The 15,916-nt window shown below is 42.1% G+C and overlaps 1 protein-coding gene across 4 annotated transcripts; it reads right to left on the reverse strand.

Moving 5' to 3' along the window:
• Positions 1-3,582: 3,582 nt before the first annotated feature.
• On the reverse strand, positions 3,583-14,115 carry RNF146 (ring finger protein 146). Of its 4 annotated transcripts, none has more exons than XM_071740994.1 (3): positions 13,945-14,102; positions 9,023-9,179; positions 3,583-5,443 (listed from the first exon to the last, which is right to left on the reverse strand). In XM_071740994.1, exon 3 carries the CDS (start codon positions 5,440-5,442, stop codon positions 4,384-4,386), a length of 1,059 nt encoding a protein of 352 aa, XP_071597095.1. In that variant the 5' UTR covers position 5,443; positions 9,023-9,179; positions 13,945-14,102; the 3' UTR covers positions 3,583-4,383. The 4 variants fall into 4 exon arrangements, with proteins under 4 accessions (XP_071597095.1, XP_071597096.1, XP_071597097.1 ...); XM_071740995.1 differs by lacking the exon at positions 13,945-14,102 and adding an exon at positions 13,342-13,620; XM_071740996.1 differs by lacking the exon at positions 9,023-9,179 and having other exon boundaries at positions 13,945-14,115.
• Between the last annotated feature and the right edge of the window lie 1,801 nt (positions 14,116-15,916).

The following is a 15,916-nucleotide window of genomic DNA, read 5'->3' on the forward strand; positions in this document are numbered from 1 at the left end:
AACGTTGGGCTACCTTGGAGTGACGTGTTCTTACTCAGGCCAGGCATAATGTACTCTAGATACATGGAACAAGCACCCTTAGGAAAAGGAGGTGATTCCTTGGATGGAAATCCATGTTATAAATTCTACAGTGTGGCAGGATTCCTGAGCTTTAGACAGTAAGGTAACTGTACATATGTCTGAGGAACTTGGGCCAGATCAGTGGTGGGAATTAGGCCTGGATTGCCTGCTAAAATTCTGCAGCTTTGGAGCAGATGCTGTGCCCTGCTGGGGTTGTTTCACATTATGGCTTTCACAGCAGGGAGAGTGTATAGCCTGAAGCAACCAAAAGAAATGCTGAAGAAAGGGATGTGTTTTGAGCTGGCATCTCTGGGAGGGTAAGGAACTTACTCTGCCCTGTTGATCCTACCTGTTTGCCTTCACACCTGAAGATGCTGCTGGAGGAAGATTTCAAATCTCTCTATCAAAAATAAAGTTCAGTTTTTACTTTTTTACTTTAAGGTTAGAAATGAGAGAGAAATGAGGCCATGGGAAGAGTATAGTGATCTGGTTCGTTCTTTCCCCTGCCGGTCCCAATAGCTCAGTTGTTGGTCCCCTCTGTGGCAGAATTCTTTCTCATGCTCTTAAAAGGATTTAAAATCCACTGATTCTAAAGTATGGATGGCTTAATATAGTCTGCCAATACTTGACTATTTAGTAATGAATCTGAAGTTTCTCAAGACTTGTGATTCCAGTCTGCCAAAATCACTGACCCTCATCCTCTAGTCCATGCTCATCCAATTTTTTTGAGCAATAGCACACCACATTGTCATGAATTTTAAAGTTGTGTTTTAAAGATCTTTGCTAGGAATAAATGTCATTAGTATTACTGTAACTGATTCAAAAGTGTGTGTGAATATTGCTCAGAACCTGAGCAAGACTCTTGAATAATTTTTTTTTTTTTCAGGTGTCAGGCTGTAATGCTTATTAGTGTATTTTGGGTGTTATAAATTTGAAAGGAAAGAAATCGTATCAGAAAAGTAGAATGTTTTACTTCCATATTTTGAACCAGATCTGTGCTGCCAGCAAGTGAAACTCAGTATGTACATCTATCAGGAACCTCCTTCTAATTTGATTTATAGACAATAAGCTTAGTTCTCATTGCAGCAAAAACATTTCCCCATCTATCCTCTCTGATTTGTATCACAGGCCAACGTTTGCTTCTAAGAACAGGACAAATAATTAGCACTGAGTAACACACTTTGAGAAAAGGTTACAGGAACTCATTTTGTCTTCTAGCCTGTTGGACTCCCAAATATACCAAATATAGCTCCAGAGGACTCTGAAGGCAATTACAGTTGCTTGTTTTGATCAAAGATTTTGTGAGCAGCCTAATCCCATATGCTCTGGTTCTTTTTCTGCTTTAAAAACAAGTACAGCTCTTCATATGAAAACCAGCTCAGCTGAATCACTGAGTGCTAGCATGAGAGCTCCAGACTGAGCAAGAATAAATAGAATAACATTTTACTAATTTAAAACCTAAACACTTTATTTTGTTGAGTATTTGCTTATCAGCTCAAGTGACAAATACCTGTAAGTAGTAGCTGATAAGCATTTGTATTTTCTTTATAATTAATACTTCTATTTCCCTTCAGAAATGGCCTAATAACAAACACCAAATTCACAAATAAATTAGAGATCTTTGCTCAAAATTTTGATACTCCCAGTCTCCTGATTAAATGGAGTGCTAACTTTTGTGTTTCCTATAGACTAGTTTGCCAGGTCCCTTTTCAGCAACTAAGCTGCTGCTTATATTGTACATTGCCTGTCTTGTTTCCTTGTCTCTGTACCAGGAAAGCCTGAGTGCTTAAAGCCAGGTATTAAAGGGTGGACACAGAAGCTCACTTTTAACACACTAGATATTTTATCAGAATTGCTACAGACAGAAATATAGTTATCAAATGGGCAAGCTAGGTAATCTAAGTCTTCACGATGAATGCCTGGTTCACTGTCTTGATCGTTTTTTACTGTAACATAGGATTCCTGCATTTGTGGTTATCTGTTCTGGAAATTAAGAGATGCAGTAGATTTTATAGTATTTTAATTTCCTTTTTCCTTTCCATTCTGCTCTAGCAGAATGCTGTCCGTTGCTCTAGCTATGCTGTACAAGTTGAAAACCATTTACTGTGTGGAGTTAAAGAGAAACCACATAATGCAGGATGGCTTAGCCAAGATTGACAGAGGACTTGTCTCCTACTGAAGGTAATGGTTTAAATATAAGATGGGAATTACTGGTTACTACTTTTTCTTAGCTTGATCTGGGGAGTACATTTGCCATTTCGATGATTGCCTACTAAGCTCTCACCAGCCTTATTTTAACTAATTTTAGTAATCTGCAGCTGCAAATCAGCCAGCAGGAGCCAAAGGCAGCTTTATCATTTGTCTCCCCATTTGGGGAGTTCCTGACCAAAGAATAATTTGTAGACTGTTTGGGCTGAAAGTACTGAAAATAAGGATATACCAAATCAAGTTCTTCCTTCTTGCTAACAGTACATAGCTTCACATGAAGTAAAATGTGCACACAGAGCAGAAGTGTTCTGAAGGCTTTTGCAGTCAGACTTTGATTAGAGCCACTTCATGCTAATTCAAAACAGAGAAAGAAGAGCTGGAACTTAAGAAATAGGAAAAAAAAAAACATTCCATCCCTCTTTCCTTCTGCAGCCCATGCTACTGGCTTACTTCCTGGTGAAACTAGGTGACAGTAAAAAAAACGATCAAGAGCATCCACTTCTAGTTGACCCACTGACCCACTGAAGCCAGCTGGAGCTTCTTCTGTGGGCAGAAGGAACAAAGTGGAGGGCTGGCACAGCTTTGGTCAAGATTAGTCATGTCAGCCATCATTAGAGCAAGAAGAACATTTTAGAAGTTTAAATGGACCATTTTTTAAAATCAGCCAATTTAATTCCCTTCAAATGACTGTATGCCTACAGCAACATTTGTCTGAAGATATGCAATACTTATGTATTAGCTACCATCCCTTTCTATTCAGGGATAAGTGTATTAAGAACTGGTGTTTACAATAAAGGTAATTGAAGATTGAGTCCAGAATCAACAGCTAATGCTGTTTCTCAGGTAAAAAAAATAAGACAAAACAAAACCCACAAAAATGCAGAACAGCCACCCTAGACAGAAAAGACAAGCTGTGCATTTCAAGATCTGACTTCCAATACAAAGAAGTCAATTTGTAGGAACAGGGGCCAATCTTGGAGAGGCATTTCTAAAACCACCACAAAATTACCTTTTCTGTGCTGCCACTAGTTTTGCTATGATCGTATACACAGCAATGTAGTCCTTCCCATCAGTGTTCTTTGTTGTAAGGTTAAGCTGGATAAGACACGTTCTTTATATCACCATTTCTGCTGTTGAAATTAGGATCTGTGTCATACTTTATCTCTTTGTAACAGTGAGTTAGTTAATCAGATGAGAAGTGAGCGTTAAGCCTGCAACTCATGATGTTTCATTAGAAAGACACAGTCCTAATGTTGTGTTTGACTCAACCAGTCAGGGATGCAAAGTCTTGAAGGTACCACACAGAGCCAGTCCTCCCTTTTGGCAAACACAGGAAGCTTTTTTTATTATAGTTTTCTTTAAATGTCCTCCAGTGAAATTCAATTAAACTGGAGGCATATCTAAGATTGTTACTGATAAAATGTAGTTTTATTAAATTATAAATTCCGTAACAAAAAACAAGACAGATCAAGAAAGACCTCAAAAACAAAACTACAAAGACTAGATGGCAAAGCCAGTGAAAATGTCATGAAGAATGTATAGGTAAGAACTTGCAACAAAAGTTAATAGCATTTTTACATTGCCATTAAAGGATGGTAAATGATTGCTCTTGTCTAGTAAAAACACATTTTAACTCCAAACTCACATCTATTTTCTCACATTAAATTAAGCATTCTGCTCACACCCAACATCTTGCCTCCTCCCACGTTGCTTTAATGTTCTTTTCATACATCAATCCATGCAGAAAGTAGTAAGACACTTAATGCAACAGTCAGATAATGAAGACAATTCAAGTTGTACAGTAGATATACATTGGCCAAAAGGGGATAGAGTATCTCCAAGGGAAAAATGCTACAAAATAAAAACACGAGACATTTTCAAGAAAACTGGGTATTGCTAAGCAGCCTTCAAACAATTAACAGGACAACCCAGTTTCCTACAGTTAGAGTCTTCCAGCTGAGACGTGTTAGGAGACTTAAGTTAAACAGGCCAAATCTGTTTCTCCCCTTCCCCCACCCTCCCACCAAACACACTGCTAGGTTTGAGTGCAATGCCAACGTGGACAGAAAATTTACAGATATAGGACCGAGTTTTTTTATTTCATGGCTCTAGATTTTAAACTTCAGTGACTGTGCACTGTCCATCTGGCCTTCTAGATCTCACACTTGTGTTTACCACCCCACCCCCAGCCACTGGTCTATCTGCTCCTGACTGGCTTGCGTTTGCATTCAAGTGTCTCTGCGGGACAGAGGATGGGCGCTGCTGCAGGTGGGCGGACGCATCCTCGCTGTCGCTGCTTGCATCCGATTCCGTCTCCTCGACAGAAGTGTCAGGGGCTGGCACCCTACCAGAAGATGATGATTCGTGGTCTTCTTCCCCTTCTCCCCTGTGACTCCTTTCAGCCATACTGTCTCCGTTTATTTCTAAGTGGGCAAAAGAGTTCTCTAGAGAATTGCTATCATCTGGTGATGGCGTTGAAGGGCTCATCAGCTGACCATCCAGTGATGGCAGGGGCCGAGCAGGCAGGGATGCCAGAGGCTGCACAGCTGCAGAGCCCGGAGTCGGTGTGCTGTCTGCACCATCAGCAGAGCTTTCTCTTGCCAGGTTGGCAGTGCTAGCATCACAGTCCAACCTCAGACCAGCCACTCCCTTCTTTGGTATATCTATTATGTCCCGTTTTATTTTTCTGCGCCGTCCATGCTCGTTTCTCCTATACTGAACCATGTTTTCAAGATCTGCTACGTATAAAAACCCAGCAATTAGCATTTCAGTGCTCTTTTTACCTTTGGAAAAGGCATCTTCCAGCTCTCTGCTGGTACGTTCATCATACTGCCACCAACCATTTCTACCTTCATAGTACCAAGCATATTCTCCATTGCCTCTGCTTGCTGCTTTAAGTTCTTCTGGTGACAGTAACGTTGGCTTGTCAAGAAAATCCTCTGGGATCTCCTGCCGGCACAGTGCACATCGTTTCCCAAGCCAAGAAGCTCCCTTCACGCAGAGATAGCAGAAAACATGTTTACAAGGCAGACTCACTGGATGGACACAGGTTTGCAGACAGATAGCACATTCGGGGACTGTCAGGGAAGGGGCTGCATTAGCACAGGACTCATTTGTCTTCCTGTTTGTGGGAAGCATGTTGATTGAATGATCTACTTCACCACAGCCAGCCATCCTGCAGAGGATCAAAGACAGACTGTCATCAGTTTACTGTGTCAGCCTAGACTGGAACCTTGCTTCCCCTTTGACCTCAATGTCCACAAAATGAGGTGCTTACCTTAAACAGAGCTATTGTTTATGAAGCTCACAACTCAGAAAAACTCACAGGTTAACATTCTGCTTCCTGAGCTGACAGACTAGATTGAGTACTGGGGGAGAATTTCTTTTGCTAATCACCAATATTTATCTGTTTCATTTTCAGCACATTATCATGCCAGGCTAGAAAAGAAATTTGGGAATTTCCTCTGTTCTTCCTGCAAGTAAGTGTTGATTAATGAACCTCCAGCCAGCTAGTTACTTTGGAGGCTCCTCAGGAAATTTAAAGCTATGATTCTTTCCTCAAGAGGTGATCTAGCTGCAAACATTAAATCTAAAATAATCTCTGTTCACAGTACTGGTGAACATCCGTTTCATTAATGGACTGCCTGAACTGTTACTGAGACTCGGTTTCCACAGCAGAAAATATGCCTGACAGCAGCACCCAGCTGTTTCTTAATCCCCATGTACCACCAAATACCATCCCCCAAATTGGGCCCAGAACAACCACAGGGCTGCAGAAATTATTTGAAAACTGAGGTGGCTTTTTCAAAAGATACCTTGGGAAATTTTTTCCTAAGAATCAACTGAACCCCTTAATACGGCTGAACGCATCCTAAAAAGAAGCTGTTGCAGTGCCACAGAAGGAGCAGTATATCACAGAAGACACACAACCGTGACTTGATTGGTTTGTGAAGTCGTTGCCTCCATCTTTTCTGGCCCTATCTTATTTCTGTCATTAAAGATAATTTCTGTAACTGACTGTGAGAGAGCAGGGAATGCAAAACCATGTCACTTTGGCACTGTGTAGGATTTCAGCAGTTGAAAAATTCTAGGCTAAATATGCAAATGCCTTCTTAACTGCATTTTTGCCAAGGCAATCTTTCACAGTATTTTTCACAGCAATTTTCCTCTTATGTTCCTACTTATTATCAATCAAAACTAAACACCAGGTATCAAATGAGGGAGAAAAATTGGCTTTGGGTTACGGGGCTGAAAAAAGGTGTCTTTTTTCACTTAAATCCTCTGAGGCACAGGCCTGATATGTTCAGAAAAACAGCCTTTCAGCAACACTAGTCTTTGTTGTACAAGCAGCTAGGAATTGTACATACAAAATTATCACAGACATGTGGGCCAAAAGAGGTCCTCTGGTCTAGTCTCTTACGCTGCAGGGCACCACCACCAATATGAGATCAGATCAGCCATGGCTTTACCTAGCCAAGTTTTCCTGAAACCTACAAGGATGTGGATACTACAACCTCCCTGGACAGCCTGTTCTAGTGTTATGCACATTTCTAGAAAAATGTGTTAACCTCAGGAGAAAATTACTAGTGTTGCTGTAAAAGCCTCAGCTGCTTTGAACATCTTATGGATACATGCTGGTATTTATAAAAACAAACATGTATTTATATTTACAATAATGTATTAAGTGCTATTTACTTAAAAATGCATTTCCGCATAATGTCTGTTCCCTTCTATCACTGTAATTTCCTCTTGAAAGACCAGTGCCTCTTTAATCCATTTTTTATCAAATAATTCTTTTAAAAGCCCTACAGCTCAAATATTTTTTCCTGAAGTAGCACATAATTTTATCCATCTATGTTTCTGTTTCCTATCTTTCTTTCTCTAAGATTAAAGGAAAATCCACAAACTTGTTCTTACATCAGCATGCCAGATACAGACACAGCATCACCTACCCACCTGTCTTTTTTATGGTACAGCACACATCTGCCTGCAAGATCCATATGAGCACTGTTGCAAACAAGTTGCTTCCTGGGAGCCTCACACTTTCACGCTTATATTTGGCAACGGAATTTTACAACAAAATTAGGGTTTTATAATGAGAAACTTATTAGAAAAAGGGGGCAAGAAAAGCTATTGATAATGAACATCCATGAATACTACCCAACCAGCATCTCAAACAGAAGAGCTGAAAGAGAAATCCATCTATTAATTTGCACTAACCACGGGTGAGCTAAAGGATCTGAATTTTCAAGTGCTCCCATAATGAGATACTACTGTACAAAAAGGCACAGCAGCAGAGATTTTTACTTCTACACTGCAGTTTTACAAAACTCTGCTTTCTCCTGAATACACTTGATAAGGTTATCCTTTTCAGAGTTAGAGAAAAGATTAAAACAACCTGTAGACAAGTAATTTCTATACAATTCGTGTACCATAACTAAGATTTTGGGAGACTGCTGGGATTAAAAATGGAATGGATTTTGACAAATCAAATTCTGACACCATGGGCTAACTTACTAGTAAACTAAAAGCAGAGTGAAAGGTCTAACCTCTCTACTGAAAGGACAAAAATGCTAACATTTGAACTGTGCTCAGTAGGTCACCTCTTAATTTGAAGGTTCTTCCACTCCTTACTAGATCAAGACAATGCAGGGCATGACAAGAAGGGAATAAATCCCTTATCTTGAAATTCTTATGTGATTTTTAATGACTCAGAGGAAAATATTATGCTTAAAATTAATACAGCTGGAGGAATAAACCCTTATCTCTAAGCAACTGCAACCCAGACACATAGAACTCTTAACAGATAAGCACAACTGCAGTTGCATGTGCTCAGAATGCAGGACAGTTATGCACTTGAAGGTTCAGATCAGCTAAACTGATGTGCACTTTTTATTTTTAAAGGAAGATCCTAATTAATCTTTTTTTTTATTTTTATTACCTCAAGTATCAAATCATGGTCATAGAGTTTGTTTATAAACTGGTATGAGGATGCACATGTAGATTTTTACCAAAGAGGTAATCCTTCAGAAAGGAGGAAATCCATCTAGGGCTGATACTTTACTATGTTAAAGCTATGGCAGCACTTTCAATGCAACTTCATGGTATTAAGAACTAAGCAAAACTGATCACAGAATATTTTTCCTGAAATTAGGAGCAATAGTTTATATAAAAATTTATTTAAAACAGGATTCACAATAGAACTGTTATCAAACGGTAAAGCTCTGCTTTTTGGATGGCTGGGTCCCCTTAAATAATTTCTGGCAACAGGGAAAATTACATCATTGAATAGTGAGGTTAAACATGAGTAAAATTCAAGGACAAGTTCCAAAAATAATTTTATTTGAAGTATTCAGATCCTCAATTCAGGTATAAATAAGGGAACACTGAGCATCTGAACGCTGCATTTAGCATAAATAGACTCTAAACTGAAGAAGCAGCTAGTCCATAATCTTGCTAAGTCCTTTCTCTCTATTATCTTCTTGTGGGCAGTTTTTTTTAAATATTAAAACATACGTTTAAGTTGTAAGCTTAGGGTGTACAGTTTAAAAGTGCCTTCATCAACACACAAAGTATAAAAGAGGTGATGTATAAAACCTATATGAAAAGACCCTGTGCTTTCTTGAACTCCAAAAAAAAGTAAATTCCCACAAAATGATCTCAAAACTGAGTAATTTCAGACTCCAAGTAAAATTCTAATGGCAACTAAGCAGAGCTAAAAATGTGTAAGTCCATTAACAAAACAAAAGCTTACTTTTTCAGAATAATTTCTACTGAAGCATGCCACAAGACTACAATGTCCTCTCTTCAGATGTTTCCAGCTAGGATGGCAGGTCCTCTTTCCCAAGGCTGGCTCATTCCTTACTCGTCCTGCCCAACGGTACACTACAGTGTTTCAGCTTCCCTGCAAACTAATGAAAAGCAAATATTATCACCATTACAGTGTTGTACAGAGGTATGAGTAAGAAAAATACAATGCCATTGTCCTGTTGAAGAGATCATTACCCTTTCATTCACCTGGTGTGGGATACATTCAATTACAATATCAGACTTAGGGTGTTTATTTCAATAATCCATTCTCATGCACAGTTTTGATGTTGATTACCTCTACATCTGACTTAAGAAAATTATCTTTTTCTGAAGTATTCCAAAAGACAATTACATTTTCACTATAATAAAGTCCCCTCTCTGAGCTGTAGCTTTTAAGATGATTCTTGAGCATTTTGCACTACAATTTTCACTTGGTGCAAAATGTTGCATATGAGAATGATTTGAAACAGATCTGAAGACATCACATTTTAGACTTCAAGGAAAGAACAATTCCAGTATAGAGTGCACATCTGACACATACAGAGTCAAGCAAAGCCAAGGAGTTTTTAAGCCTCTGAAAGAACATGGAAGACTAAATATTATAGCATTCTTAGCTATAATCCTTTAACTAATGATTGAACATTTATCACTAATAACATCAAAGTGAAATGTTCAGATGACTTCAGTGTAAGATTCATTAACTCATCTGTGTTATTTTCTTTATAGCTGAGCTCCATGCAGCATTCTGTGCAGTTATTTTTAGAAAGGTCTCCTGAGGAAAAATGCAAAAACTAACAAGCCTATCCACACCTTTTTAAAAGGGAGAAGGTTCTTCCCACATCATTCTAGCAGCTTCACCTCTCTTCACACATCAAACCCAAACAAAGAGCTGCAATCGCATTAAAATATTGGCTCTACTAATCCTTTCAGACGAGATACTATGTTTGCTATGATCAAAGATACAGTTGCAACAAGCTCGATGCTGTGTGTGGTGTTCTGTCCACCTTAGGAGCAGCCTTTCTGTTACTCTGTAGGTATAACTTGAAGCCTTTTATCTACCACCTCTGGCAATCCACTATTTGAGGAAGTAGATCATAAAACCAAATGTTATGTGGAGATAGAAGAAAAAGGTTGGGTCACATCTGGCAGGATTCTTAGGAGTAAAGTTCTTAGGAAATAAAAATGAACACACATATTCAAGGTATGTAATTGTACCTAGAACAACCCAATTAGAGCATAAGTATAGGATTATGGTAAAGCAACTTCCTAATTACTGCACAGGGCTTATAAAGAAATAGTTCACAAGCTGACTTCAGGTAACCCCTACATTTCACGATATTGTTATTTTTTTAATAAGCCCTGTAATTTTTAGTGTCAACAGGATAAAAGACACTTGTGGTTTTATACACACACACACACACCCCCTCTCCTGCATGAAGATGCCTCCTTTAAATTCAAGTGGGTAAGAGCTGTGTTCTAGACTTAGCAATTAATTTTCTGTGCTAGAAAATCAAGTAGTATGAGGAGTTAAACTATCTGCAGAAACCTGCAAGTATCAATTCCTTGTGCACACTAAATAAATTCATGCATCCTATCACAGACTGATTTTGAAACTTTCATTCAAGATGCAACAGATGAAGGGCAATCTCACTCATCAGGACCAAGAATTTAAATGGGGTAGCACCCTCTCCCAAACCGAGGTTCAACCAGCACCTAACTGTTCTCTTTGTCTCCTTGAAAGTCTCTCAGGATGCTCACTGGGACAAGTGACATCCACTTCTTCCATTCAACTTTAAGATTTTGAAGTGGTGGACTTCCAACCAGATGTATTTCCCCAAAATTATTTCCCATTATCCTTAAGAAATACGACAAGCTTTTATTAGACTAAGATGGAAGTAAACCACTTCTTGTCAGTTCAGTCAACTGTGCCCATTGGATTCCTAGTAAATGATGAGACCCAACACAATTTTTTCTACTTAGCCGTTTCTTTGGGAATGAAAAAAATAATATCAGAAGCATACATATTTAGGAAGCCAGGTCCTAAATGTAGATTAAGTGTTACCTGCAGTCTTAAGAATTATCTTCTCTGTAAGTAAAAGCTTAGACTTTTAAAAACAAGCACGTATAAACCATTGGTAAAGTCAGCTAACACCAGCTTCTAAGCAAACAACCCAAAGACTATTATTTGAGTCCTCCCTCAAACCACAGATGATCTGACAAATTCTGCAACTCTGTACAGCCTACTCAAAAATAGCTATCACAAATTCATCATTTCCTCCCCCTCACAGGTTGAAAACTCGGCAGCTACAGCACTGCTACAAAACAACAAATGCTGTTCTGTAATTAATTTTTTTTTTTTTTTTAAATCAAGTTCCTTAACTCTTAACTAGATTATTGGATGGGCAGGAGGAGAAAAAAACCAAAATTTAAAAAACCACTCAGAATTCTGCCCTTCCCTAACAAGACATCATAAGCCAAATGCTATGTGAAGAAGGAAGGTGGCCATGTTGGTTTTTTTTTTTAAACAGAAAAATCATCCTCCTGTCTGAAACTGTCAATTATAGTATTGGCTCAAGGTACTGAGCCTAACAATTATTTTTTTAGACTGTCCCTGGGCACTGGAAAACACAACAGATAAATAACCAGGCTGTTTTCTGTTCCTACCTACTTTTCTGTATCTCCTTCTTCAACTTAGAATATCTTCAGGATTGCCGATTATGCTGAGACATCATGCTGCCTGTGATTCCTTATTGATATTACACATTAATTAAAAAAACCTAACCCTTATATGTAAATTTGGAATTGAATCACATAAGACTAGTCAAGTGCAGAATAGTCAAGCATAACAGTACTGAACTGCTACCTATTTATTCAAACTGAGGTTGTTCTCCTATGCTACAATTGGAGCACTATATTTCAGTTTTGAGTATAGATCCTATTTCAATGTATTTAACAGAGCAAAATGTCAGTGCCTCACTCAAAATGATATTGTGTGGAAAACGAAGCAGAAACTGATTCATCTGAACTTATCAATGCTTCAGACACAGAAAAGGAATGTCTCTTCATATTTATAGACTTGATTAACTTGCACAGAAAAAAAAAAAAAAATCGATGTCAACGACAAGACTTTTCCCCCACCAGTTCCAGGAATCTACTATTCAATAGCCTTTAACAATACTGCAGTTCCAGCTCTAAATAAATGACCATTCAATTAGACCCAAATTGATGCAGTATATTTTGAAGGAAACAAGAACAGAAATGTTTCTTTCACTCAGTACAGAATCTGCATTATAGCAATTTAAACAATTGGTACTTTGATTCACTGGGAAAGAAACCACAGTATTAACCGCAAAGGACTACAAAGCAAGTTCTTGCAAACTGTCAATATTTAAGATTTACTCTAAATGGACAAATCAATATTCAGATTTCAAGGTGTCTTCAATACTACTAATCAATTGTAATTTTTGGTAGCGCATTTTTAGAGATGCTTTAGGAACTGTTTTTAAGAAGCCCACCGTCCAGAGGCAGTAGCAAAGAAAGCAGAAGGACAGCATCACAAATCTGTCAAAAGCAAAACGTTTTGAAGCTCTGCTTCCTACTCCTCCTGGTAATTATTCAATGCCTACTTGCACACTACAGCACCAGTAACAAAACCCCAGGCATTTCATAGTTAGTATACAAGTTATTGCAAGATTTAAATCCCCACACTTTTAGTTGGTTTTAACTATTTCCCCGTTCTGATTATCTTGCTCATATGGAAAAAAAAAAATCGTATTCACTAAATATTTTGTAATAATTTTTTCAGCGGCGGCACTATGCATTGCACCAAACGCCGGACCCCTTTTCACGTCCCATTTTAACACTCGGGAGGGACGCAACCCAAACGCTTGAGCCGATTCCGTCCGGCACAAAGGAACAAAAGCACTTCTTCATTCAGAGACACCGGTTACTACTTGTTACACGCTTTGCCCGGAGCTCTCCATGACTGTCCGTACCAGCTTCACGGAGCTCACAGCACACTGACCGGAGTAAGCCAGCGCCAGCCACACCGATGACATTTTGAGAGCCGAGTGACACCGCGCAGCACGGAGCGATCCCGAAGAGCTGCACATCGCTCCGAGGACAGAGCGCAGCGCTCCTGTGCCCCGGAGACTCTGCCACGCGTGACGACGCTACCGCTAACGCCGCTGACCTATTTTACTCCCCAACGCAACACAACGACACCGGGAAAATCCGGGCCCCGACCCGGCACGCAGCGCGCACCTCGTTCCTCACGGGCAAACCCCAGCAGCAGAAGGGCCCCGGCCCGGCAGAGCAGACCCAGCGGGGGCCTACAGGAAACACCGGCAGTCCCTCCTCCTCCTCCGCCGGCAGCGGAGGGGCGCGGGCCGAGCGCAGCGAAACCCGGTCCCGGTGCCGCTCCCAGTCCGCCAGTCCCGTTTTCCGAAGCGCGGCGGGGCGAGGACGGGGCCCCCTCCGCGGCGGGGCAGCAGGGGCGGCCGGCAGCGCCCAGAGACGCCGCGGCCACGGCGCCCGTCACATGACCCGGCGGGCGGGGAGAAGGGGCGGGTGATGCCGCCTGCCGCACCCCCCCCCCCCCCCCCTCCAGCCCCCTCCGCCAAAACAATAACGGGCAGAGCTCCCCAGCGAGCGGGCCGACTCGCACCGCGCCGCTTTTGTTCAGGGTGCCCACCCCACCCCAGCGCGGCCCTGGCACCCGTCCCGCCGCTCCCCGCCGGCAGAGGAGGAGGGAAGGAGAGAGGGAGTGGGGGTAGTGGCAGCCGCGGAAGAGAGGCGCTGCTGGAGCCACCGCTGGTGACGGCCTAACCCTGATCCGCCAAGCCAAGGGCTCACCCGCGTACTCACCCGCCGAAGTGGCCGGCTCGTACCGCTCAGCCCGCTGCTGCCGTCACCTGCCGCCGCCTCCTCCTCTTCCTTTTCCTCCTCCTCCTCCTCCTGCGGCCCCGCCGCCGGGACAGCGGGACGCGCCGACGTCACGGGCGGAGGGCGGGCAAACGCGCCGGGGTGACGCCGCGGAGGGGGAGGGGGGAGCGGGGAGCTCATCGGGAAGGGACGAAGGGAGGGAGGGCGCCAGCCCGCTCGTGTGACGCCATAGCGTGACGCTGCCCTGCCCTCTCCCCGCGGCGGCGCCATGGCGGTGGAGCTGGGCGGTCGCTCGCAGTCCGGCGGCTCCCGGGCTAACGAGGAGGGGGGGCTTGGTGCCCTGGGGGTCGCGGGCTCTTCGGGGATATCGTGGCGAGGTCGCCGCTGCGCTGCTGAGCGCAGCGGGAGTAGAGGAGGCCCAGCCTGACCCCGCCTGGCCGCCTCTTGCCCTACCCAAGCAAGTAGACAGGCACCCTTGGTCGTGATGCGTGGTTCATGTGTCACGGCATCGATGGCCCAGGGTGGTGACAGCACTGGGGACAGGTGAACTCGCACAGCTCCGTTGTGCTCGGCTGATGTGCGGGCAGGTGGCAGCTGGGCCTGTCCCCATGGATGAGGCCGGGGGACAGATGCAGCAGAAGGCGTGAGGGGCTGCTGGGCCTTCCAGGAGAAGGATTTGCCACTCATGAGCCTGGAGACTTCCAAGGGTTGTAAGTCGGGCAAGGTCACTGCTCAGACTTAATGAGGCCTGTGACTTGTGCTGCCCAGATGTGGCTGGTGGAGGGGTGGCTGCTATGGTGGTCACCCACAGGTGGAGGCAGCCCTGGGCATGACCCAGGTCTAAGTAGGTAGTTACCAGGTACAGGGTACCATTCTGTCCCATAGCTGAGCTGCTGCCTTTGAGATGTAGGGGAGGGAGAAGACTTGCATTGCCTGCTGTCATCAGAAACAATTGAAAAGTCTCCTGTGTTAATTGTTGCATAAAACAGGGTGGGAAATGATAATCCATACATCATGAAAGCTAGAGTGATACTAATTTACATGAAGAGGGACTGTGACCATCATTGCACGTAGATGTCGAATGAAATGTTTCAACATGAGTAAAGGTGCGAACTGAGCCATCCTCGATGGAACGAGAGGTATTGCTGGATGCTCTTTATTTTAACACACAGAAATCGAATCAGTAGAGAATGAAAAGGATTAAGAATACTAAATTCTACTAAAATAAAATCCACTTCATTGAACCATAGAGTTTTTGAAAGGGCAGGAGAGTCTATCAATAATTAGCATTGTTTTTAAAAGCATGACGTGATTGTGTACAAGGACAAACTTTTATATCGCAACCTGTGCTGTTATAAATTTATAAGAGGTCTGTATGAAGCAGAGTCAAAGACTAGAGATTCAAGAGAAGGAACAGGCTCACACTGGCAGTGTGTGCTCAGCAGCAATAGGCTTAATCTTTTACTGAACCAGACCCTCTATCGGGGCCAAATACCTCTTTGTTTTGGTTAGAATCTGGCCTAAAAAAGGGAAGTAGGCATGGGCTCTTTAGGGTTCGAAAGAGTTCAAGTAACACTACTCTTGATGCACACAGCTTCATAAGAGAAGTGGCAGCTTAGAAAACTGCACTTAGTGAAAAGGAACTCCGTATCTGTGTTTGGATAGGTTTGTGACTGTTGACTGCAGCTGTAGGTCAGCTGAAAAAAATGCACTAGTGAATGCAAGATGTTGTTCTACACGCCATGAGTTATGAAGCAAGCATGGCAGTTAAAGGGAGTATCAGGCAGTGCTAAAGCTTGTAACCAAAGAATTAAATGCATTGCATCTTAATGGACTAAAGAAATAAGGAGCACACAGCTAAATTCCAATAGAATAAGGGGACTAGAAATTACCTGCTTAAGTTCTGGTAAGATAATTCCATCTAAAATGTTGCCAGCACTATTATTAATCCTTA

Source organism: Heliangelus exortis, chromosome 3 (assembly GCF_036169615.1).
Source record: "Heliangelus exortis chromosome 3, bHelExo1.hap1, whole genome shotgun sequence".
In the NCBI taxonomy this organism is placed as follows: domain Eukaryota; kingdom Metazoa; phylum Chordata; class Aves; order Apodiformes; family Trochilidae; genus Heliangelus; species Heliangelus exortis.